Source organism: Bos grunniens, chromosome 2 (assembly GCF_055505025.1).
Source record: "Bos grunniens cultivar Pamir isolate PY7600 chromosome 2, Bosgru_T2T1.0, whole genome shotgun sequence".
Classification (NCBI taxonomy): Eukaryota; Metazoa; Chordata; class Mammalia; order Artiodactyla; family Bovidae; genus Bos; species Bos grunniens.
This window is the reverse complement of record NC_141166.1, coordinates 74,723,368-74,743,480: the sequence shown is the minus strand read 5'-3', so window position 1 is coordinate 74,743,480 and position 20,113 is coordinate 74,723,368. Positions and strand designations below refer to the sequence as shown.

Here is a 20,113-nt window from a genome sequence, read left to right as displayed (position 1 = left end):
TTTGTCAACAAATGTCTGTCTAGTCAAGGCTATGGTTTTTCCATTAGTCATGTATGGATGTGAGAGTTGGAGTATAAAGAAAGCTGAGCACCAAAGAACTGATGCTTTTGAAACTGTGGTGTTGGAGAAGACTCTTGAGAGTCCCTTGGACAGCAAGCAATTCAACCAGTCCATCCTAAAGGAGATCAGTCCCAGGTGTTCATTGAAAGGACTGATGTTGAAGCTGAAACTCCAGTATTTTGGCTACCTGATGCAAAGAGCTGATTTATTGGAAAAGACGCTGACACTGGGAAAAATTGAAGGCAGGAGGAGAAGGGGATGACAGAGGATGAGATAGTTGGATGGCATCACTGACTCAATGGGCATGGGTTTGGGTGAACTCTGGGAGTTGGTGATGGACAGGGAGGCCTGACGTGCTGCAGTTCATGGGGTCGCAAAGAGTCGGACATGACTAAACTGAACTGAACTAAAATAAATTAATTAATTTATTAAAAAAAAAAAAAAAACAACTCCGTTGGGAACATGTCAATCCCAAACTGACACACTGCTATATTTAAAATGGGTAACCAGCAAGGACCTACTGTATAGCACAGGGAACTCTGTTCAGTGTTAAGTGGCAGCTTGCATGAGAGGGGATTTGAGGGAGAATGGATACATGTATATGTATTTCTGAATCCTTTTGCTTTCAACCTGAACCTATCACAACATTGTTGATCAGCTATACTCCAATATGAAATAAAAAGTTTAAAAAAAACTGTGAAAAGACAGTGAAGGTCACCAGGTTTGGAAGAAATCCTCTCACAGGCAAAGCAGAAACCAAAATATGTGAGGACTAGTATGTAAAACAAAAAAAGGATAGAAAAGAAGCAGAAACATTGTAATGAGCTGAAGAAAACTCAATGTGCCAGCAAATCTGGAAAACTCAGCAGTGGCCACAGGATTGGAAAAGGTCAGTTTTCATTCCAATCCCAAAGAAAGGCAATGCCAAAGAATGCTCAAACTACTGCACAATTGAACTCATCTCACATGCTAGCAAAGTAATGCTCAAAATTCTCCAAGCCAGGCTTCAACAGAGGAGCCTGGTGGGCTATAGTCTGTGGAGTCATAAAAAGTCAGACGCGACTGAGCACACACACAGACACCTCTGCTATGGACTCTTCAGTTTTAGACTAAACTGGATCACTTCCTGTGGCTTCCGTTTGTCCTGCCCTTACCTACTTGCATGCCTCTAGTTATGGAATCTCCTTTACATGCCCGCTTCAATTCCTTCTGCTTCTCCTGCACCTGCTGCCAAGTTCCTCCCAGGCCTCACTGTGATGATATTACCTGTGAAATGTCTGCAGTTTTTCTTTCTCGGTTACCACTATCACTGTTAGGAGTTCAGGGTGGAGTTCAGTACCCCAGACTCCAGCTGGGAGTCCCTGACAAAGGGGACTTCCATTTGGTAATAGCCTTGTGAATAAAAAGGAACTGGCTTTATTAATAGACCTGTAAGTGCCTGAAAGCACCCCAGGAAAATTTGGTAAAAAGGTGTATGAAAGAAACCAGCCAAAACCCAAGGCCATAATGGGACTTCCTACTTCTCACCCCAAAGTGAGCAGCAGAGAAGGTTACAGGGCTCGCTTCCGGTGGAGACACGGCCCAAGAGAAGCACACCTCTGGGAAGCACAAGCCCTGAACTGTGTCCCAAGTTCTCAGGCTGAAAAAAATTCAGATTAGCAACTCACCCTCCAGGGGTTGGAACTGAGTGACTGAACTGAACTAAACTGAAGAAAACAAAAAACCTTCTATTCATGTTCACAAGAAGTAAAAGTATTGTACCCACAAAACAGGAATAAGGAAAGGGAATAATCAAAGAACAAGGAAAAGCTCTTAGAAAGTGAAACTATAACATCAGAAAATAATAATCTGACAAGGACTAAAAGGAAGATAATGAGGAAATCATACAGAAAGTAGAACAACAGAGGTAGGAAAAAAATGTGAGAAAAAGCAAAGAAAATCAAATGATCAGTTCGGAAGATTTTCCCTAATAGAAATTCCAGAAATAAAAAACAGAGGGAAAAAAATATAAGAAAATCTCCCAGATCTGATTAAAAATATCTGAAGGACATGGGTTTTTCTGGGTGCTTGGGATCATGAGTAGAAACCAAAACACAGGAGCCACTGATCCCCTGGCTTTTCCACCCTCTTACTGTTCCTACTGTTTCCTTCCCTGGTATCTCTTCCTCCTCATTCCACTCTCAACATCCCTCTGCTTTCCATCCATGACTTCTTACCTCCTCCTCCCTCTGTTCGTGACATCCAGGCCTCTGACTGGAACCACCTCTGCTTGTCACTGGTTCCCACACAGGCATCCAGATGTTTCTTTCCCTTCAACTGTGGACCTGCTTCCTGGAATTCACCACCCTGGCACCCACCAGTCCTCATACATATCTAAAAGTAAACTTCTATTTCCTTATCTCTTCTCTTTTTGCCTTCTATTCTAAGATAATGAGACAATAATAAGCCCATTTATCTTCCTATATTCTCTGTTATGATAATTCAAAATGTCATCCATACAGTGTCAGAAGTCAGAAACTTAGGAGTCTGAGGAGCACTCCAGTCCCTTCCATCTTCCGCACCCCTCCCGTTCAGTCAGTAGCCCATGTGTCCTGATTTCCCAGGCAGCCCTCCTATTCCATCGTTCTTCTGTGTGAGGTCATCGGACATTTGAAAAGGAAATCTGTGGTGTGGAAAAGCTGAACAAAATAAACTAGTACAAAAATTGATCCTGGAGATAACTTTAAAAAACTAATTTGTATTTTCAGATTTGAGATGATACTGCACATACAAATAAAATCAAAATACTATGAAAAAGGAACAAGAAGGAAATTTTACATGTTAAAAATATGACTGCCAAACTAGTTTTATGGAAGCATTGAAAGATAAAATAGCTAAACCCATTTAGAGGGTAAAAAGACACAAAGAAGGAAAATATGAAAGTAAAAGATGACGTAAATGTCCAGGTCCAACATTCTGCTAACAGGAATTCCAGAAAAGCAGAAGTGAGAAAATGAAGAGGGAGAAACTATCAAAAAAGAATAGAAATGTCCAAGAACTAGAGATGATCAATACTATACAAAATTAATAGGGTATCCTAGGTGCTGAGCAGAAATCATATAGATACAGATGACACAGATAGAGTATGTAGACTTAGGTCATTGTGAAATTTTAGAATACCAGGGATGAAAAGAAGGTTCCAAAAGCCTCTATAAAATGAAGAAAGAGTTTGCAACTACAAAGGAACATTGTCAGTATCATCAGATGTTGGAAGAAATCAAGCAATTTCTTTAAAGATTTTTGAGAATTGTTTGCCCAGCAAAACTACTAAGAGTTAGGGCAAAATCAGGTCATTTTGAGACATGTACAAGGACTCAGAAAGTTAACCTCTCTTGTAAAATCATTGTTGTTTAACTAGAAATAGCTGGTAGAATTTGTTCACATTTGCTGAATATTTGCCAATATTTTCAAAGTTCAAGGAGTTCTCTGCAGTGCTGTTGTATGAAATAGAACATTCTCTTTACATGTATAACTATATTTGTTTCTTTGTTACCTTTTTAACACCAAACTCCATGAGTCTGATAATCTCCTTGCTTTCCTCCACCCTTTTCTTAGAATTTCTCTTGTGCGTGGTTTTAAAAATCTTGTCTCATGGTTGATTTCATTCTTTATATTTTTGTCTAAATTCTGTAACTTCCACAACTTTCTAGATAACTTTGTAATAGTATGCTGCTGCTAAGTCGCTTCAGTCGTGTCCGACTCTGTGCGACCCCATAGACGGCAGCCCACCAGGCTCCACCGTCCCTGGGGTTCTCCAGGCAAGAACACTGGAGTGGGTTGCCATTTCCTTCTCCAATGCATGAAAGTGAAAAGTGAAAGTGAAGTCGCTCAGTCGTGTCTGACTCTTAACGACCCCATGGACTGCAGCCTACCAGGCTCCTCCGTCCATGGGATTTTCCAGGCAAGAGTACTGGAGTGGGGTGCCATTGCAATAGTATATGAGTATATAAATAGTAGTCATACAAAATCAAAGTTGTACGTTACTGAGGAGGACTTTTTTCCTAAAATATATGTTTTAATTATTCCAATATAGGAACAACATAAGTATTCTTTCTTCTCTTCCTACCTTTTTTCCTTTTTTAGAAATTAAAATACTTGTGATTATGTACATTATTATAAAGTTTGCCATCGTAACTATTTTAAGTGTATAATTCAATGACGTGTATTATATTAATGGTGTTGTGCAACTGACACCACTATTTTCAAACCCCATACAGAGACTCCATAACCATTTAGCAATAACTCTATTTTTCCCTTTCTCACAGCTCCCAGTAACCACTATTCCTTCTGTCTTGATTAATTTGCTAAAATCTTTCTTATTCAGCACTACTAAAGAATACAGATAAGATTTATTATGTAAACTTTCTCTTTGCAACATTTGCATGTCACTATAGTATCTGTAATCTATTGTGGCATAACAATTTACCCCAAAACTTAGTGCCTTGAAACCACAATAGCTGTGTATTTTTTCTCATGGTTTCTGTGGATAAAGAATCCAGCCTGGGTACAATGGAGATGACATGTCTGCTGCCTGAGAAGTGGGGCCTTTGCTGATCGATCCCAAGACTGGGAGCTGGAATCTGAAAGCTTCTTCACTCACATGTCTGACAGCTGATGCTGACCGTCACTGGGGGGCCCATGTGCGGCTGAAGAGTTGAATGCCCATACGTGGTTTCTCCAGTGTGGCCTGGGCTTCCCCACAACACGGTGGCTGTGTTCCAAAGGCTAGTGTCCCTCCCGAAAGATAAGGAGAAGGGGAGAGTGCCAGAAGCCCTATCAGCCTCAATGACTGAGCCTCAGAAGTCACACAGCGATGCTTTCATGGCATTCTGCTGACTGACACCGTTACAAAGGTCCACCCAGGTTCTAGGGAAAGGAACACAGACCCCACCTCTAAATGTAGGTGTGTCAGTGTGACATTGAGAGACAAGTGTGTTAAACGGGATAAGAATTGGCCATTTTTGTGCAGTCTGCCACAGCGTGTGTCCACCATGTACCCAGTTCAGGCCTTAGCAGGACTTCTCTAAAATTAACTCCTTTAATTTACCTTAACTGCTGGCTAATCAGCTGTGGAAATGGCTGTTATCCTTTCTCTTAATTAGGAGGTTGAAATTTACATGTTGAAAAGAAGATGGAAAACATGAGATCATGAAGTTGCTGCTTTTAGAAAAGAGAAATCTGTTTCTTAGGAACAAGATAATTATTAAACTATCTCTATTAAAGAAACTGTTCTAATTCATATCTTTACTGCTATTTGAAAATATTCCTTAGTCAGGAAACTATTTTAATATGAAAAATATATTGTTTATGAACATTGTTTGTGTTTATAGTTTGGGCATGAAAACATTTTTCAAGTCTTTATTGACCTGAAATATTTAAACACATAATTGCTTCCTTTCCCTGACATATATCTAGAGGCCAAAGTACATTTTTATTATATGACTTCTATAGCCAAGTGCGGAGAAGGCGATGGCACCCCACTCCAGTACTCTTGCCTGGAAAATCCCATGGTTGGAGGAGCCTGGAAGGCTGCAGTCCATGGGGTCGCTGAGGGTCGGACATGACTGAGCGACTTCACTTTCACTTTCCTGCATTGGAGAAGGAAATGGCAACCCACTCCAGTGTTCTTGCCTGGAGAATCCCAGGGATGGGGAAGCCTGGTGGGCTGCCGTCTGTGGGGTCACACAGAGTCGGACACGACTGAAGTGACTTAGCAATAGCAATAGCCAAGTGACCTAACTTCTCTAATGCTTTAGTGTTGTCATTTGAAATTTGGGAAGAGTAATACTACCTGCCTCACAGAGCTAGCATGAAGATTAAATGAGTTGATATACATAAAATGCTTCACACGTTGTAAGTGCTAAAAAAAAAGTTAGACACAAAGTACATGGAGACAATAGTGGTATTCTACATGTATGTATATATGAAGAGTCATCGCAGGGTTGAATTCATTTCCAATAGGGTATTCAAAAGATAGAGGAATATGGTTAATGACAAGTTTGTTAAGCTATTTCATTTAGGAAGAACACACTCAATAGCCTCTTAATTTAATAACTTTGTTTTTTCCTAGTTTGAAAAAGAAAAACAGCGTGATATTCGATCATTCTTTTTACCAAACGCTAAGAAAAGACAGTTGGAGACCTCCTGTGATGAATCAAGGGTATCCCAGGAGAAAAATACTATAGTGCCAGCAGACCCTGTAAAAACAGCCACCAGAGGTGATGAAAGTGATCTTGAACCTGAAGCTAAAAAACTGAAATCGGTCGCCATCGATGACCCTTGCAGGCCCCCTGAGGAGCAGCCATGCCGGCCTGGGCAGGCCGAAGCTCTGCTCACGTTCGGGATCTGCAAGGCCAAGGCCCAGGCCACTACCCCAGCCTTTTGTGGTGAGGGCTGGCAGTGTGCTTTCTGCACCTACATCAATAACTCAGTGTTACCTTACTGTGAAATGTGTGAGAATCCACGGGGCGGCGCTGGTGAGTACATGGAGGGCGACCTTGAGGCGAGTAGCAGTGGTGTCTTCAGATAACCTGTGTGTTTAGAGACAACTGCTGTCATCAGAGATCCATGACTGGGTTCCAACTTCAGTGTTTAAGCTGGAGGAAGAGCTTCCACAGTGAAGACTGTGAATTTATCCCCTTGTGGAATGTGAAAAGCTCCCAGTTCTGTCAAGAATATATATCCCCTGGCGTCTGTGACATGGCATTAATTTGGCACAAATGGACATTTCTGATTAATGCCAGCAGGACGTGGATTCAGTGGGCAGGAATAGAAGCTCTGTTGCTATGGCAGCAAATATGCCTTATAGCCATAGACCTGCTGTTTTCTTTCCTCTGTAGAATATACTTGTTTTTAAAGAAATTGTAGATTATTTTGTTTAAATAGCAGAATGAATCCAGTGTAGCTTCTTCGCCTACTGAAATATTTATTGTGCCATGTTTCTCCCATGAAAAATCATAAAAATTCCTCTCTTGATCTTCTTTTAAAAACCAAATCTCACGTCTGTTTTATGAGTTTATTCTTTTCTAAAACATGCTATTTAAAAGAAATTATAAACATACCTCAGAGTATGTTTTGCTTGCGTGATATGATATGCTTGCTGGTGTTTTATTTTTGAAGTGACTATTAACAACTGTGGTTGTCTTAAGAAAATCATCATCAGTATTCCTTTTTTTCCAGTTTTAGAGACCATTTTTATGGTCACTAAAAATGCCAAGTGTATGGTTTTGGAAACTAGAAGAAATTATAAATAAAATCTTATCAAAGTGTGTAATGATTATACACACTTTCCCATCATATCTGAATTCTCCAGAGTCTTGACATTAACAGAGTCTCAGCAAAGATAGAAGCTCTAATGCTGCAGTTCCTTCCTGCTTGCCTTGCTCTCCTCTGCCTTAATTTTGATCTGAAAGAAAATGTAATCAGTAGCTGAGTCTTTCCTCCTTTGATTCTGGGTGTTCCTCCCAAAACTGACAAGTCTGCCATCTGGGTGATTATATTTGTAACGTGGACACCTGTTGTCTATGAACTAAATTGGAGCCACAAGCTTATCCCATATAATATCTCCCACAATTTGCATTATCTCATTCAATTTCCAACTGCTACAGGCAATAAAAATAAAGTATCTCATGACTACAAAATAATATTAGTTCACACAAAGTCTATAAATTGAATGACTGAGCAATAAAAATCATGGTTTAATAGGGTTTTATAAGTTCTGATTTTTCTTTATGATACCAAGAGCAACAATGAAGATTTCTAGAACCATGATTTAATAAGCAAACTGTCAAGCAGTCTAAAAAAACAAAACACCTTTTGTGAATATGAAACAATCTGATTTAAGAACAATACATTCCAAGTAACAGTGATATTACCATATCTGGTAGTCATAATTATTAGATTAATAATACTACAGTTTAACATAATCATTTCCAACCTTGATTTGGATGCATCCCCAAAGTATTAAAAAGCAGAATTCCAATTCATCTAAATTTTAAAATCAATACCTGCCACATAACACTTTGAGGAAACAGTGAATTCAAAACATTAAACGAGCAATATTAGGATACAGGACTGGAAAGTCTTATAAAGCTGTTAACTAGTGGTCTCTAGTACGTTAGCTAGTACATTAATTTGCTTACATTGAATACTTGCTGTTGTTCAGTCACCAAGTCATGCCTGAGTCTTTGTGACCCCATGGACTGCAGCATGCCAGGCTTCCCTGTCCTTCATGGTCTCCCAGAGTTTGATCGGGTTCATGTCCATTGAGTCAGTGATGGCATCCAACCATCTCACCCTTTGTCATCCCCTTCTCCTTTTGCCTTCGATCTTCCCCAGCATGAGGATCTTTTCCAGTGAGTTGGCTCTTCTCATCAGGTGGCCAAAGTATTGGAACTTTAGCTTCAGCATCAGTCCTTCCAATGAATATTCAGGGTTGATTTCCTTTAGGATTTACTAGTTTCATCTCCTTGCTGGCCAAGGGACTCTCAAGAGTCTTCTCCAGCACCACGATTCAAAAGCATTGATCACTAGAGTTGTCAGTATGTAACATTTCTCTTGTGCTTTGTTCTTAACATCTATTGCTTATCCTCTGCATCTTATACTTCATACTCCCAGATTTGTATCTCTCATTTGAATTCCAGACTGGATGTATGCAGTGACCTACATAACATCTCCACCTGGATGTCTAAAGGGTACCTCAAGTTTAACATGTCCAAAATGGAATTCTTGATTTACAGTCACTACATCTAACACCAAAGCTTCTCTTCCCCCGTCTTCCCTACATTGTGCTAAAAACCTGGAGGCAGCATCTTTGATTTTTCCTTGTCCTCCCATCTTCATGAAGTTCTGCTAGTGTAACCTTTACAAAGTGCCTTGATTCCAGTCACTACATCTTCATTGCTACCATCACACTGGAAGCCACCAGCATCTCTCTGAAGCCTCCCTGAGGCTGGTCCTTCTCTCCACAGCAGATGGAGGGAGCCTTTAAAAACTTAGATCATTACATTCCTGTGCTTACAACCCTTTAATGGCTTCCAGTGACACTAAGGCTCTAAGTCAAGAATACAGGCCCCCTGGGGCCAGGCTTCCCAGATCCCTGAGCAGCTCTCAGCTCCAGGGAGCCTCCCACCCCATCCTCTAACTCACGTATTCTCTTTTTTTTTTTTTTTTTTGAGACATCCAGACAGGTTTTATTGAAAAGATTTACTGCAGCCAACGTTGAAAAAGTTTACTGCAGCTTTTGACTTCTTCAAAGAGCTGATAACCCTCATCCGCTTCTTCACCTTCTTCATCATAATCATCGTCATCGTCTTCAATAGCTTCTCCAGTAAAGTATAACACTGATCTTGGGATTATACGCTCACGTAAAAAGTGACCAATTTCAAAGTCTGCAGCGAGGATAGCTTCAGAATCATCATCCAGATCTCCACTCTCAGGAACTTCAGGAGGGGCAAAAAAATTAAAGAAAGAGTCATTAGAAACTGTTTTGGTCACAGTACGAACTGTCCCACGTCCCTTGTGTTTCTGTTTCTTCTTAATCGTTTTCAAAGTGACATTCTTCCCTTTTTTCCAATCTATCTGGCACCCTGTACAACCCATAATTTCTGGTCCATCAAAAGAAAAGGGATCAGAATCATCTGGTTCTGACCTCATCCTATATGTCTTTGTCAACACTTCATTTGTGAAATATTCATTGGGTTCAAAGTGAAATTCTAAGACAAAACTCATAGGCTGACCAGCATCTGAGAACTTCACTTTAATATCTTTCAAGTGCTTCAGAATAGGCTCATCATGTTCCTGAACCATATCACTGAGCAAGTCAACATTCTTAAAAACGGTCAACCAAAACTCAGGAATTCCCTTGGGATCTTCTTTTTCTTCATCCTTTTTCTCATCTTCGACCTTGGCCTTTTCTTTTAGCTGCTCCGAAATTTCATCTTCCTCATCTGGTTTCCATTCACACTCTTCTTCTGTAGGTTCATAAATGGCATTAATGATCTCAAATCGCTTATCAAACAGAGGCTGATAAAGAACAGCATACTTTCTTTCAAGATCATGAACTTCCTCATAGAATTTGGCTTCTATCTGTGCACATTTAACTTGAAGGTTTTTGAGAGCATTCACTCGTCTTTTAACTACCCTAGGCAAGCTTTCAATGTATCCTGTTGGTGTTTCTACCAGACCATCAAGTCTTTCTTGAAGGGCTGCAAGAATCTGAGGATTTTGCATCATCTGAACAGTCAGCTGACGCGCTTTGATTTTTGTTTCTTCACCAGTTTCTTCTTCTTCTACTTCTTCAACATCATCCAAATCTTGATCAAGTTCAGACTGTTCTTTGTTGTCGATGTCTGCCATGTTGTACAAATGCCAAATATCGGTGGCGAGCGCGGGGAGCCGAGCGGCCCGAGCTGCGCAGGCAGTGACTCAGGGCGGCGGCGGGAGGAGCAGGAGGCGGCGCCGCGAGCAGATGGCGCTAACAAAGCTCACGTATTCTCTTTAGCAAAAAAGATCCTATCTGTTTGCCTGTTTATCTCTGCCTTTGGAATGGAATCTCTAGGAAGCAGGGACCTTTCTGACTTGTTCCCTCTGCCTTTCCAGCACCTAGAGTGGTACTTGGTGATCCCCAATAAATATTTAGAAAGAATGAACAGATGTTGCTGACTTTGTTTCTTTTTGTACAACTTAGCTGTGACATTTTTAAACTCTACTTTCTGTACTGGCTTTAGGGTACATAACGACTTTAGCTAAATATAAGTGTAAATTATTTGTTTTTCATGAATTATTTTGTTTGTTGTACAAATTTGTTCCACAAATAGATAGCCTCAGCCAGACCCAGAATAAAAACAAAAACGAGAAAGATGATTCTCAGGACACCTCCAAAAAAATTCAGACTAGTTCTGACGGGGAGAAACAAGTCCTGGCACATTCAACACCTGAACCATTAGCTAAGAGCAAGGAAGAAATTTCAACAACTGAGAGTGAAGACAGACTCACCCCCCAGCCAGGTGATGGTAAGTCTTTCCATTTCCAGGATCCAAGTAATAACCATATGCTTAGACGTGGAACACTGTTAATAGGTTTGCGATTACTACCTTGTTCCAGGTTCCTTGTATTCCCTTTTATATTAAAAATACCAACCATTTGTAACTACATACATAAACACCAGATGGCTAGAAAAGCAGAGCTGTTGGCATTCAGATGTTACAGAGAGAGCTAAACTCATATGGGCTACATGTGCTGTCTCCGGCCTGTTGCCCAGCTTCCACCAAGCTCGGCCCATTCTTGCAGTGAGAGCATGGTTTTGATATTTGGGGGTTCTTTTGGACACCATGGATTGCTTTAAGATTGACAGATGATTGACAGCCACTTAGGAGATCATTCATCCTTTACAAGTGAATTTCTTTTATTTTTTATTATTTTTGGTTGCACTGGGTCTTTGTTGGTGCATGTGGGCTTTCTCTAGTTGCAGCAAGCTGGGGCCTCTCTCCACTGTGGTGTGCAGGCTTCTCATTGCGGTGGCTTCTCTTGCTGTGGAGAACAGGCTGTAACACATGGGCACAGTAGTTGCAGTGTGCAGGCTCAAGGGTACAGGCTCAGTAGTGTGGTGCACGGGCTTAATTGCTCTGCGGCATCTGGGATCTTCCCAGACCAGGGAGCGAACCTGTGTCCCCTGTACTAGCAGGCGGATTCTAAACCACTGTACCACCATGAACCCATACACATGAATTTCTTTTAAGTGGCTACAATTAATCAGCATATTTTATATTTTGAGTTTTGAGGGTTGTTGTTTTTTTAAGTAAAATGTTTTTAAGGAACATAATTTCAAGACTATGTGAATCATGACCAACCAACCATGTAGTGTCTCAGGTTTATTTACTTCTTTCCTTGATTCCATTCATTATTTATGGCTGCAGTGGTTGGCAAATACCAGCCTGTATGTCATCCATCACAATCTTTATGGGCCAGCTGGCAAAAGATTGTGAGTACTGTGGGGTTATTTTCTTTGTTACTCAGTTTGTGACCATAGTAACCAACAGGTTGATGTTTCATTATAACAACCCCAAAGTGTTCAGGATGGATTGTCAAAGTTTTTAAGTTAGTTGCTGTTAAACATAGATATAGTTTAGAGTTGGATTCATAGCTCTAAAAAGATAAAAGTGTTAGTCACTCAATCGTATCCAACTCTTTGCAACCCCATGGACTGTAGCCCACCAGGCTCCTCTGTCCATGGAATTCTCCAGGCAAGAATACTGGAGTGGGGTGCCATTCCCTTCCCCCAGGGCTCTTCCCATCGGCAGGCAGATTCTTTACTCTCTGAGCCACCAGGGAAGTTAAACATAGATATAATTCCATGTTGAATTCATAGCTCTAAAATGAAATGTTTATTAAGTATTTCTAAACTCTAGGCATCTTCCTTCTGTGCTCAGCTTTCCTTTCCTCTAATTCCTCAAGGTCTTCCCAAAACTATCTCACAATAGATTCTGTTCAGGTCTGTTAATTTTAGCGGCCTTTAAGTAGACAATCTGGACTCAGGCGTCTTGTCTCTAGTTCCCTTGTGTGTACTCTGACAGTGCCCCCATTGAGGATGAAACCATTGCTCTCGGACAGTGTCCAGGTCAGTGAACAAAACATCAGACCCAGAATCAGCGACTGGCAATTGTTGTCAGCTGGGCCATGAGACTCTCCATCTACAGCAAGGAAATGCTTGTTAGTTACAAATTGGTCCCTTGATGAAGATGTATGTTAGCTTTACCTACACATTCTTTTTGAAAATCACCAGACTTTTAGAAATTCTATTCTGCTGGTGAAATTTGCATTGGCCTCATCCAGTAAACAATGCTGGTGTTTTCCCCTACACCTATTCCCTCTTCTTTTTTTCTCTCTTTACTTCTCAGATCACTGGGCTGCAAAAGTGTAATTCTTCACATCTTCCCACTGACATGGATTTCCTTAAAAAACAAGAAAGAGAAGGGACATTGTAGTAAGATGCTTCTACCCACATATGCTCTTTTAGAACCAGAGTGACGTATACCACTGTGGAATTGCAGCTTCATTCTAACTGGAATTCTAAGGGTCTGGAAGGAAGGCCGTATCTTCATAAGATGCTATCTGGTGTTTGGAACCATTAAATTATACTACACGAAAAAAATGAAAAATACATTCCCTGATGTAACTAGTAGTTACCAAAAAACATCAGCTGATTTGGAGTTGTTCTCATAAGGCTTTTTATCAAAGAGTGACTTCTGATCTTTAAGCATTAACCACAGTTCTTCAAATCTGGAGACAGTGATTATGGTAGGCACTTACTTTATGTACATTAAGAAAGAAAAAGATGGGACTTCCCTGGTGGTGTAGTGGATAGCAATCCACCTGCCAATGCAGAGGACACAAGTTAAATCTCCAGTCTGGGAATATTCCACGTGCCCTGGGGCAACTAAGCCCTTGTGCCACAACTATTGAGCCCATAGACTAGAGCCTGTGCTCCACACAGGAGAAGTCAACCCAATAAGAAGCCTGAGCACTGCAACTAGAACGTAGCCCCCAGTTGCCAAAACTAGAGAGAAGCTTGCTCAGCAATGAAGACGCACAGCCAAAATAAAGAAACAAACTGCCGGTTTCGCTATGACACAGTAACTGGTTATCCCTGCAGCGATGCATGTTTGCTTCTTTAATAACAAATTTATGCTTTCTCATCCTGTATGCAAGTTTTTGGTGTACATGATAACTTTTCATTTAAATCCCAAACCACAGTAAAACATTTTGAAGACATTTTGAAGGTAATCAAAATCAACACTCAGAAATGACAATGCATATATCTCAAGCGTAGTGTCGAAGTGAAAACGGTGTTGTAGTTATGACTAAGCTCATGCCCAGGCAGTGAAAACTACCTTACAGCTGTCACCTGGCCAAGCATAGTTGTAAAATGCCAAGGCTGTTGACTGGAAGATATGCCAATTTCAGAGATATTCAAGTGTGGGGAAAGCATGCATTTTTGAATTTATGAAATATGGGGATAATCCACAGTCTAAGTTTGTAAAGTGACTGATGTCTCGATTAGAAATATTCAAATAGATGATACTGCAAATAAATCATAGACTTGTATATCTGGAAAAATACTTGAAAGGGTCACTGAGGAACCATGGCAGAAGTTAAGAGCATAGGCTCTGGAGCCAGATTACTGGGCTCTGTTACCAGTGGCCTTGGGCAGACTGATGTGCCTTGCTTCCCTCCTCTGTAAGACGCACAACTTGTTTCTGAGAGGTGTTAATATAAGGGCTTAGACCAGTACCAGGCTCATTGTTAGTGCTTGATAAGTGCTAACTAATTATTATTTAGATCTGCTTGGATAACCCTATCCTTTCCACAGAATATATTGGTCAGTAGGACTGAGAAAAAAATAAACAGAGATGATGAGAAAGACGTCTTGTTCACTCATCTCCTTTTGTGAATGTGAGGCACCAGGCCATAAGGCATCAGTCATTTAAGTAGCTCTCGACATGGTAGTCTTGCTGCGGATAATCAAAATGGTGTTCATTCGGTCTCAACTTAAACCCTCTGTAGCAATAGGAATAGATTCTAGACTCTTTCAAGACTGATAGGGACTCTTTCAGGGTAAGAAATTCTCCCTTATGCCTAATGCTTATCTTTTATAAAGCAAATGCTGAATTTCGTTTTTTTTTTTTTTCTTGTTGTGTCATTAGCAAAAGTTCCAAAGCAACTGGTTACCATATAAACCAGTATGCTCTTAGATCACCTGCCATGTTTATTTCATGCCCAGGTACATGTTCTTTGTTCAGTGTGCTGATATATTTGATAAAACTCTTTCATTATCCTAACCCACATAGGATTAAAGTAAGCTGTTCTGGGTAGAGGGTAGATATGCCTTCAGGTTCTTTTTTATCTTCTTCATTAGAACAGTTGAAGAACTGGCCAGTGTATGATACCCTGATGTTTTGTGCAAGTAAGAATACTGACCGGATTCACATCTATACTAAGGTAGGCATCATGTGGATTCTGGAAACATACCCAAGGCTTCCTTTTTTCATGTTCCAATGGAGATAATTTTATTAGCAGTGAGATGGGTAGTGAGTTCTTTTCCTACTTAAAGCTAATTCTCAGATTCCTCTGTTAAATCTAAAGACAAAGAGTGGCAAACAGCTTCGTAGTTAGAGTGCAGACTCTAGGGCCAGGGTGCCTAGGTTCAGATCTGTTACTGCCTGTGGAATCTTGTGCCTGTTTCCTCAGCTGTAAAATATGGAGTGGTCATTGCCAGGACAAAATAAGCTAACTCCTGGGAGGCCATTAGCACAGTGCCTGGCCCTGGTGAACTCTCACTCCGAGTCGCCTCCTGCACTGATCCTGCAGCAACAGCAGCAGTAGGATTCTCACAGAAGCCTAAGCCTGCCTACACATGCTGAGTAACTCTGCTACTGCTGCTAAGTCGCTTCAGTCATGTCCGACTCTGTGTGACCCCATAGACAGCAGCCCACCAGGCTCCGCCTTCCCTGGGATTCTCCAGGCAAGAACACTGGAGTGGGTTGAGTAACTCTAGGAAGCTTTAATAATATGACTGCTCATGGCCTGAGTTAGCAGTGCTCAAAATTTTCAGTCACAGGACCTCTTAGCACTCCTAAAATTTGTTGGGGACCCAAAGACCTTTTGCAACCCCATGGGCCATAGCCCACCAGGCTTCTGGTCCATGGGATTTTACAGGCAAGAATACTGGAGTGGGTTACCATTTCCTTCTCCAGGGAATCTTCCTAACCTAGGGATGGAACCCATGTCTCCTGAATTGGTAGATAGATTCTTTACCACTGAGCCACCAGGGAAACCCCATGTGGGTTATATCTCTTGTGAAATTAAAATAGAAACACTTTAAAATATTTATCCACGTGAAACTAGCAGTAACAGGGCTTACCTGGTGGTGCAGTGGATGAGAATCCGCCTGCCAATGCAGGGGACACGGGTTCAATCCGTGGGCCAGGAAGATCCCGCATGCCGTGGGGCAGCTAAGCCTGTGCTGCACAACTACTGAGCCCACAAGCGCTCTAGAGGCTGCGAGCGTCAGCCGCCAAGCCCGCGCGCTGAAGCGACTGAGCCCCATGCGCCTGGAGCCTGTGCTCTGCCACAGGAGGAGCCGCCACAGTGAGAAGCCTGTGCCCGTAAGAGCAGCTCCCAACATCTAGAGAAAATCCTGGCACAGCAGCGAAGACCAAGCACAACCAAAAATAAAGGAATAAACAGTAATTAACAAACTAGCAATAATAAATCCACTGTATACTGATATAAGAAGCATATCTCTGTGAAAAATAATTATAATTTCCAAAACAATGTTTAGTGAGAAGAGTGGCGCTGTTTTACATCTTTAGCAGTTTCTCCTGAAGTCATAATAGAAGACAGTGGGATTCTCAGATCTGCCTCTGCGTGGAAAACTTCCCTGGACATTCCTAAGAGAATAACAGTGGAAAAGGCAAATGGTATTGCACTAGTATTATAAAACTTATGTCTCTCTGGATCTTCTGAAAGGGTCTTGGAGACCATGTGAGAATCTTTGGCCAAGGTTCACTAGTATAAGTATTTGAGAAAAAAAAAATTACTGAGATTTATGAACACTTTTGCTTGACCTACAGTTTCAAACTTCTAATCTTTACAAGTATCATAAAATAGGATTTGTGAGTTTTTAAACACATGGGCCATTCTATTGAAATAATGTCATTTTAAAGATAAGTTAGGTTGGGCCTGCCCAAACTCAATTATGGGTTTTCTGCTAAACCAAATTATTAGATACAGATAGATGCTGTACCATGTAATAATCTCTAGTTCTAACTGAATATTAGAAGATACTGCTAGAAGATTAGGAGATGGCTAGGATCATGAATACCAGAAGCTCCAAGCAGCCTCCACTGTGGGACCACTGCCAAGAGCAACATCAAGAATGCAAATAGGCAGGACACGTTTCCCTTAAAGGCTTCAGCCTTGGTCTGCCATGTGGAACTTTTGACTCGGGGAGCACCAAGAAGCCCTCCGCTCCTCTAGAGACAGGTCTGAGTGTCTGAGCCACCTCCTGCCCCTTGTGAGACCATCACCTAAGAACAACAGAGAATGGCTCTCCCAGGGGCTAGAAGGTCAAGAATCCGGAAGGCAGACCCCAGGCAGAGCACACACACAAGTTCAGAAGCCCTTAAACTTCTTACTGTGCACGGTGAAGGCTCTGCATCCTGGATCATCATGTCAGGGTATTTCCTCCTCTGCTGGAGACTGGAGAGAAGCTGCAAATGGTAGACGGTAGAGCATGCCTTCGTTGTAGTTCAGCTGCTAAGTCGTGTCCTACTCTTTGTGACCCCATGGACTGCAGCACACCAGGCTTCCGTGTCCTTCACCATCTCCCAGAACTCTGCTCAAACTCAGGTCCACTGCGTCAGTGATGCCATCCAACCATCTAATCCTTTGGTGCCCCCTTCTCTTCCTGCCCTCAATCTTTCCCAACATCAGAGTCTTCCAATGAGTTGGCTCTTAGCATCAGGTGGCCAAAGTATTGGAGGTTTAGCTTCAGCACCAGTCCTTCTAATGAACATTCAGGGTTGATTTCCTTCACGATTGACCGGTTTGATCTCCTTGCTGTCCCAGGGACTGTCAAGAGTCTTCTCCAACCCATAGTTTGAAAGCATCAATTCTTCGGCGCTCAGCCTTCTTTATGGTCCAATTCACATCCTACGAGAACCCCTGAGCAGTATGAAAAGCAATGTGCCTGCCACCAAGCAAATAGCTCAGCCACCTTCCTGACCTCTCTCAACAGTCTCGAGTGCATTTTTACCACTCTTCTAAATACTTATGTATCCCCTTGCCATGAAACATTATTCAATCAAGTTTCCAAACTGGAGACACTAAGCAGGTCAAATGTCAACAGGGATTTTCACAGCTACAGGAGAGTTCAGAAGAAAGCTTTTCTGTTCACCTTAGGAGACCTGAAATAAAATCTAGAAACAGAAATTCATATAAAAACCCCCATTCAGTGCCTAAAAGAACACTCTTTAAAAGGAAGAGCAGTAACAGATGTTTAGCATCTTATGTCATGTTAGTAGTATACCTCTAAACTGTCACTTCAGCCAGAACCCCATGTCTAATGGGAGTTCACTTCAGCCAGAACCCCAGCCAGAATAACAATTACACATCTGAACTTTTAATCACTATGTAAGTACTTTTTGTGTATTTTTCTTTCCCCAAAGTGATTGTGGTAACTGTAACGTTTCTTTCTGGCTGAGAGAATTAGGCAGAATATGGGTTCAACTTTTGTTTATACAGTAGATTTCTATATACAGAGATTCTTCTTTCGCTTTATAAAAAAAATACTTCATGTTCGACTGATGACACCTCTCTACATGGTATGGCTTACCCTTAGACCAAATGTAGTGGGGGCTCTCAGAGGGCCTGGCCCCTTCCTGGGCTCCGTATCCTCTCAGTGGGGGCAGTACGGGTGGAATCTTGTCTGGAATGACCTGCCTCAGTTTATCAGTTTAGAAGACTGGGCATGAAATGCAATAATAGCATTCTTTACTTTTAAAATAATTATTAGTGCCTACAGACAAAATGGATTAATACTGCCTTCCTCATCTATAATCAGGATGGAAACCAGATGAACTGTAATTTCATTCCTTTGGATATAAAATTAGACCTGTGGGAAGATTTACCAGCAAGCTTTCAGCTGAAACAAAATCGCTCCCTGGTAAGAACCATCCTGCACATTTGTTCTGAATGAAAATTTGTTGAGTAATTTTAAAGACCATTTTTGAGTTTGATAAAAGCAGAGCAGCTTGTGGCCTGCTGCAGTCAGATCACTGGGTGCACTTTAATCAGTCCAGGCAGTGCCTATGAATTACCAGGATAAATGTGAAATCTGTTAGCCTGGCGAACGATCACACCTCAGGTTGCTGTTTCTGTGGATAGACTCATCCTCACGTCATTTATTTCCTCATTCACAGGATTAGCAGCTGTGAGGTTGGTGTCTGACAGAATCACACTTTATCTTTGTAGGTTAAGTTCTAACACTGACAAGCTCTGAGAGCAGGGATAACACCATGTGGGGGGACTTCATTCCTTATGGGAAGCAGCCACAGGCCATGTACCTGCTGGGGAGGCCTTAGTTCTGATCTGTGCTGATTGATCTTCACTGCTAAGGAGGGTCAGCATGTGTGGGGGCTGAGCCAGCATGCAGCATGGTGCTGTTTACAAGAATACAGTGATTATGTTTTTGCATTTGAGCAGAAATGAAAACATTGGCCATGGTCGGCTACACCCATCTTAAAAGAAAAAGTAGCTATGAGCTGTTTTCTTTGCTGTCATCTAATGCTGATGCTCAGATTACCAGAAAATAGCCAATTATGTATAACTGACTAATAAGTAACAGTAGCCCTAATAAAATGTCCCAGATTTATTATTGATGGCTTTTTTCCCGTGAGAGTTTAGGCAGTCAGGTACAAACGATGCCCAGATATTGCGTTGTCACCACCAAAGATCCACTGTCCCCAGAATCCAGTTTTGCCTCGGCCACCGTTGGGGTATGTGCGCTTTTGGTGTCAGCGAGCACGTTATTGCTGTTGGTCTCTGTGCGTGAAGGACATGTGCTGAGTGTCCTAAATGGTGTCTATAGACAGCTGATGGCTTGGAAGTGACCTCTGCAGAACTGGCCGTAGATGGTTCACAATAAAGGTAGGAAAACTGCATCAAACTGAAGAAAACCTTAAACTGTGAGACTCAAAGCCTGTTTGGGGTTATGATAAAACATCCGTTTTCAGATGCTATACGTAGCCTCGCTTTCAAAGGAAGATGCCTGGCGAGCTGTACACTCTTTTCATTATCTCAATTTCCGCCAGATCTTGAGGTTTGTTCGAGAATGGAGTAGTCTAACTGCCATGAAGCAGAAGATAATCAAGAAAAGCGGGCAGCTGTTCCGCAGCCCAGTTCTGGCTCTGGAAGAGATCGCAAAGCAGCAAACCAAACAAAACAGTACTAAGAG

At 41.6% G+C, this 20,113-nt stretch overlaps 1 protein-coding gene and 1 pseudogene across 17 annotated transcripts in view; one reads left to right on the top strand and one right to left on the bottom strand.

Moving 5' to 3' along the window:
• ZRANB3 (zinc finger RANBP2-type containing 3) overlaps positions 1-20,113 on the top strand; it is a 301,572-nt gene that overhangs the window by 264,160 nt on the left and 17,299 nt on the right. For 14 of the 16 annotated variants that reach the window (XM_086350708.1, XM_086350737.1, XM_086350767.1 and 11 more), the window contains 5 exons: positions 6,170-6,575; positions 10,917-11,111; positions 15,014-15,096; positions 18,722-18,823; positions 19,971-20,113. In XM_086350708.1, coding sequence (XP_086206834.1) covers positions 6,170-6,575; positions 10,917-11,111; positions 15,014-15,096; positions 18,722-18,823; positions 19,971-20,113 — 929 coding nt within the window. Of the gene's footprint in view, positions 1-6,169; positions 6,576-10,916; positions 11,112-15,013; positions 15,097-18,721; positions 19,807-19,970 lie in introns of all 16 variants that reach the window. The other 2 variants (XR_015145498.1, XR_015145502.1) reach the window with 1 other exon arrangement.
• On the bottom strand, positions 7,768-10,746 carry LOC147378247 (nucleosome assembly protein 1-like 1 pseudogene; annotated as a pseudogene). Its single transcript, XR_015145573.1, has one exon. The product of XR_015145573.1 is annotated as a nucleosome assembly protein 1-like 1 pseudogene (transcript).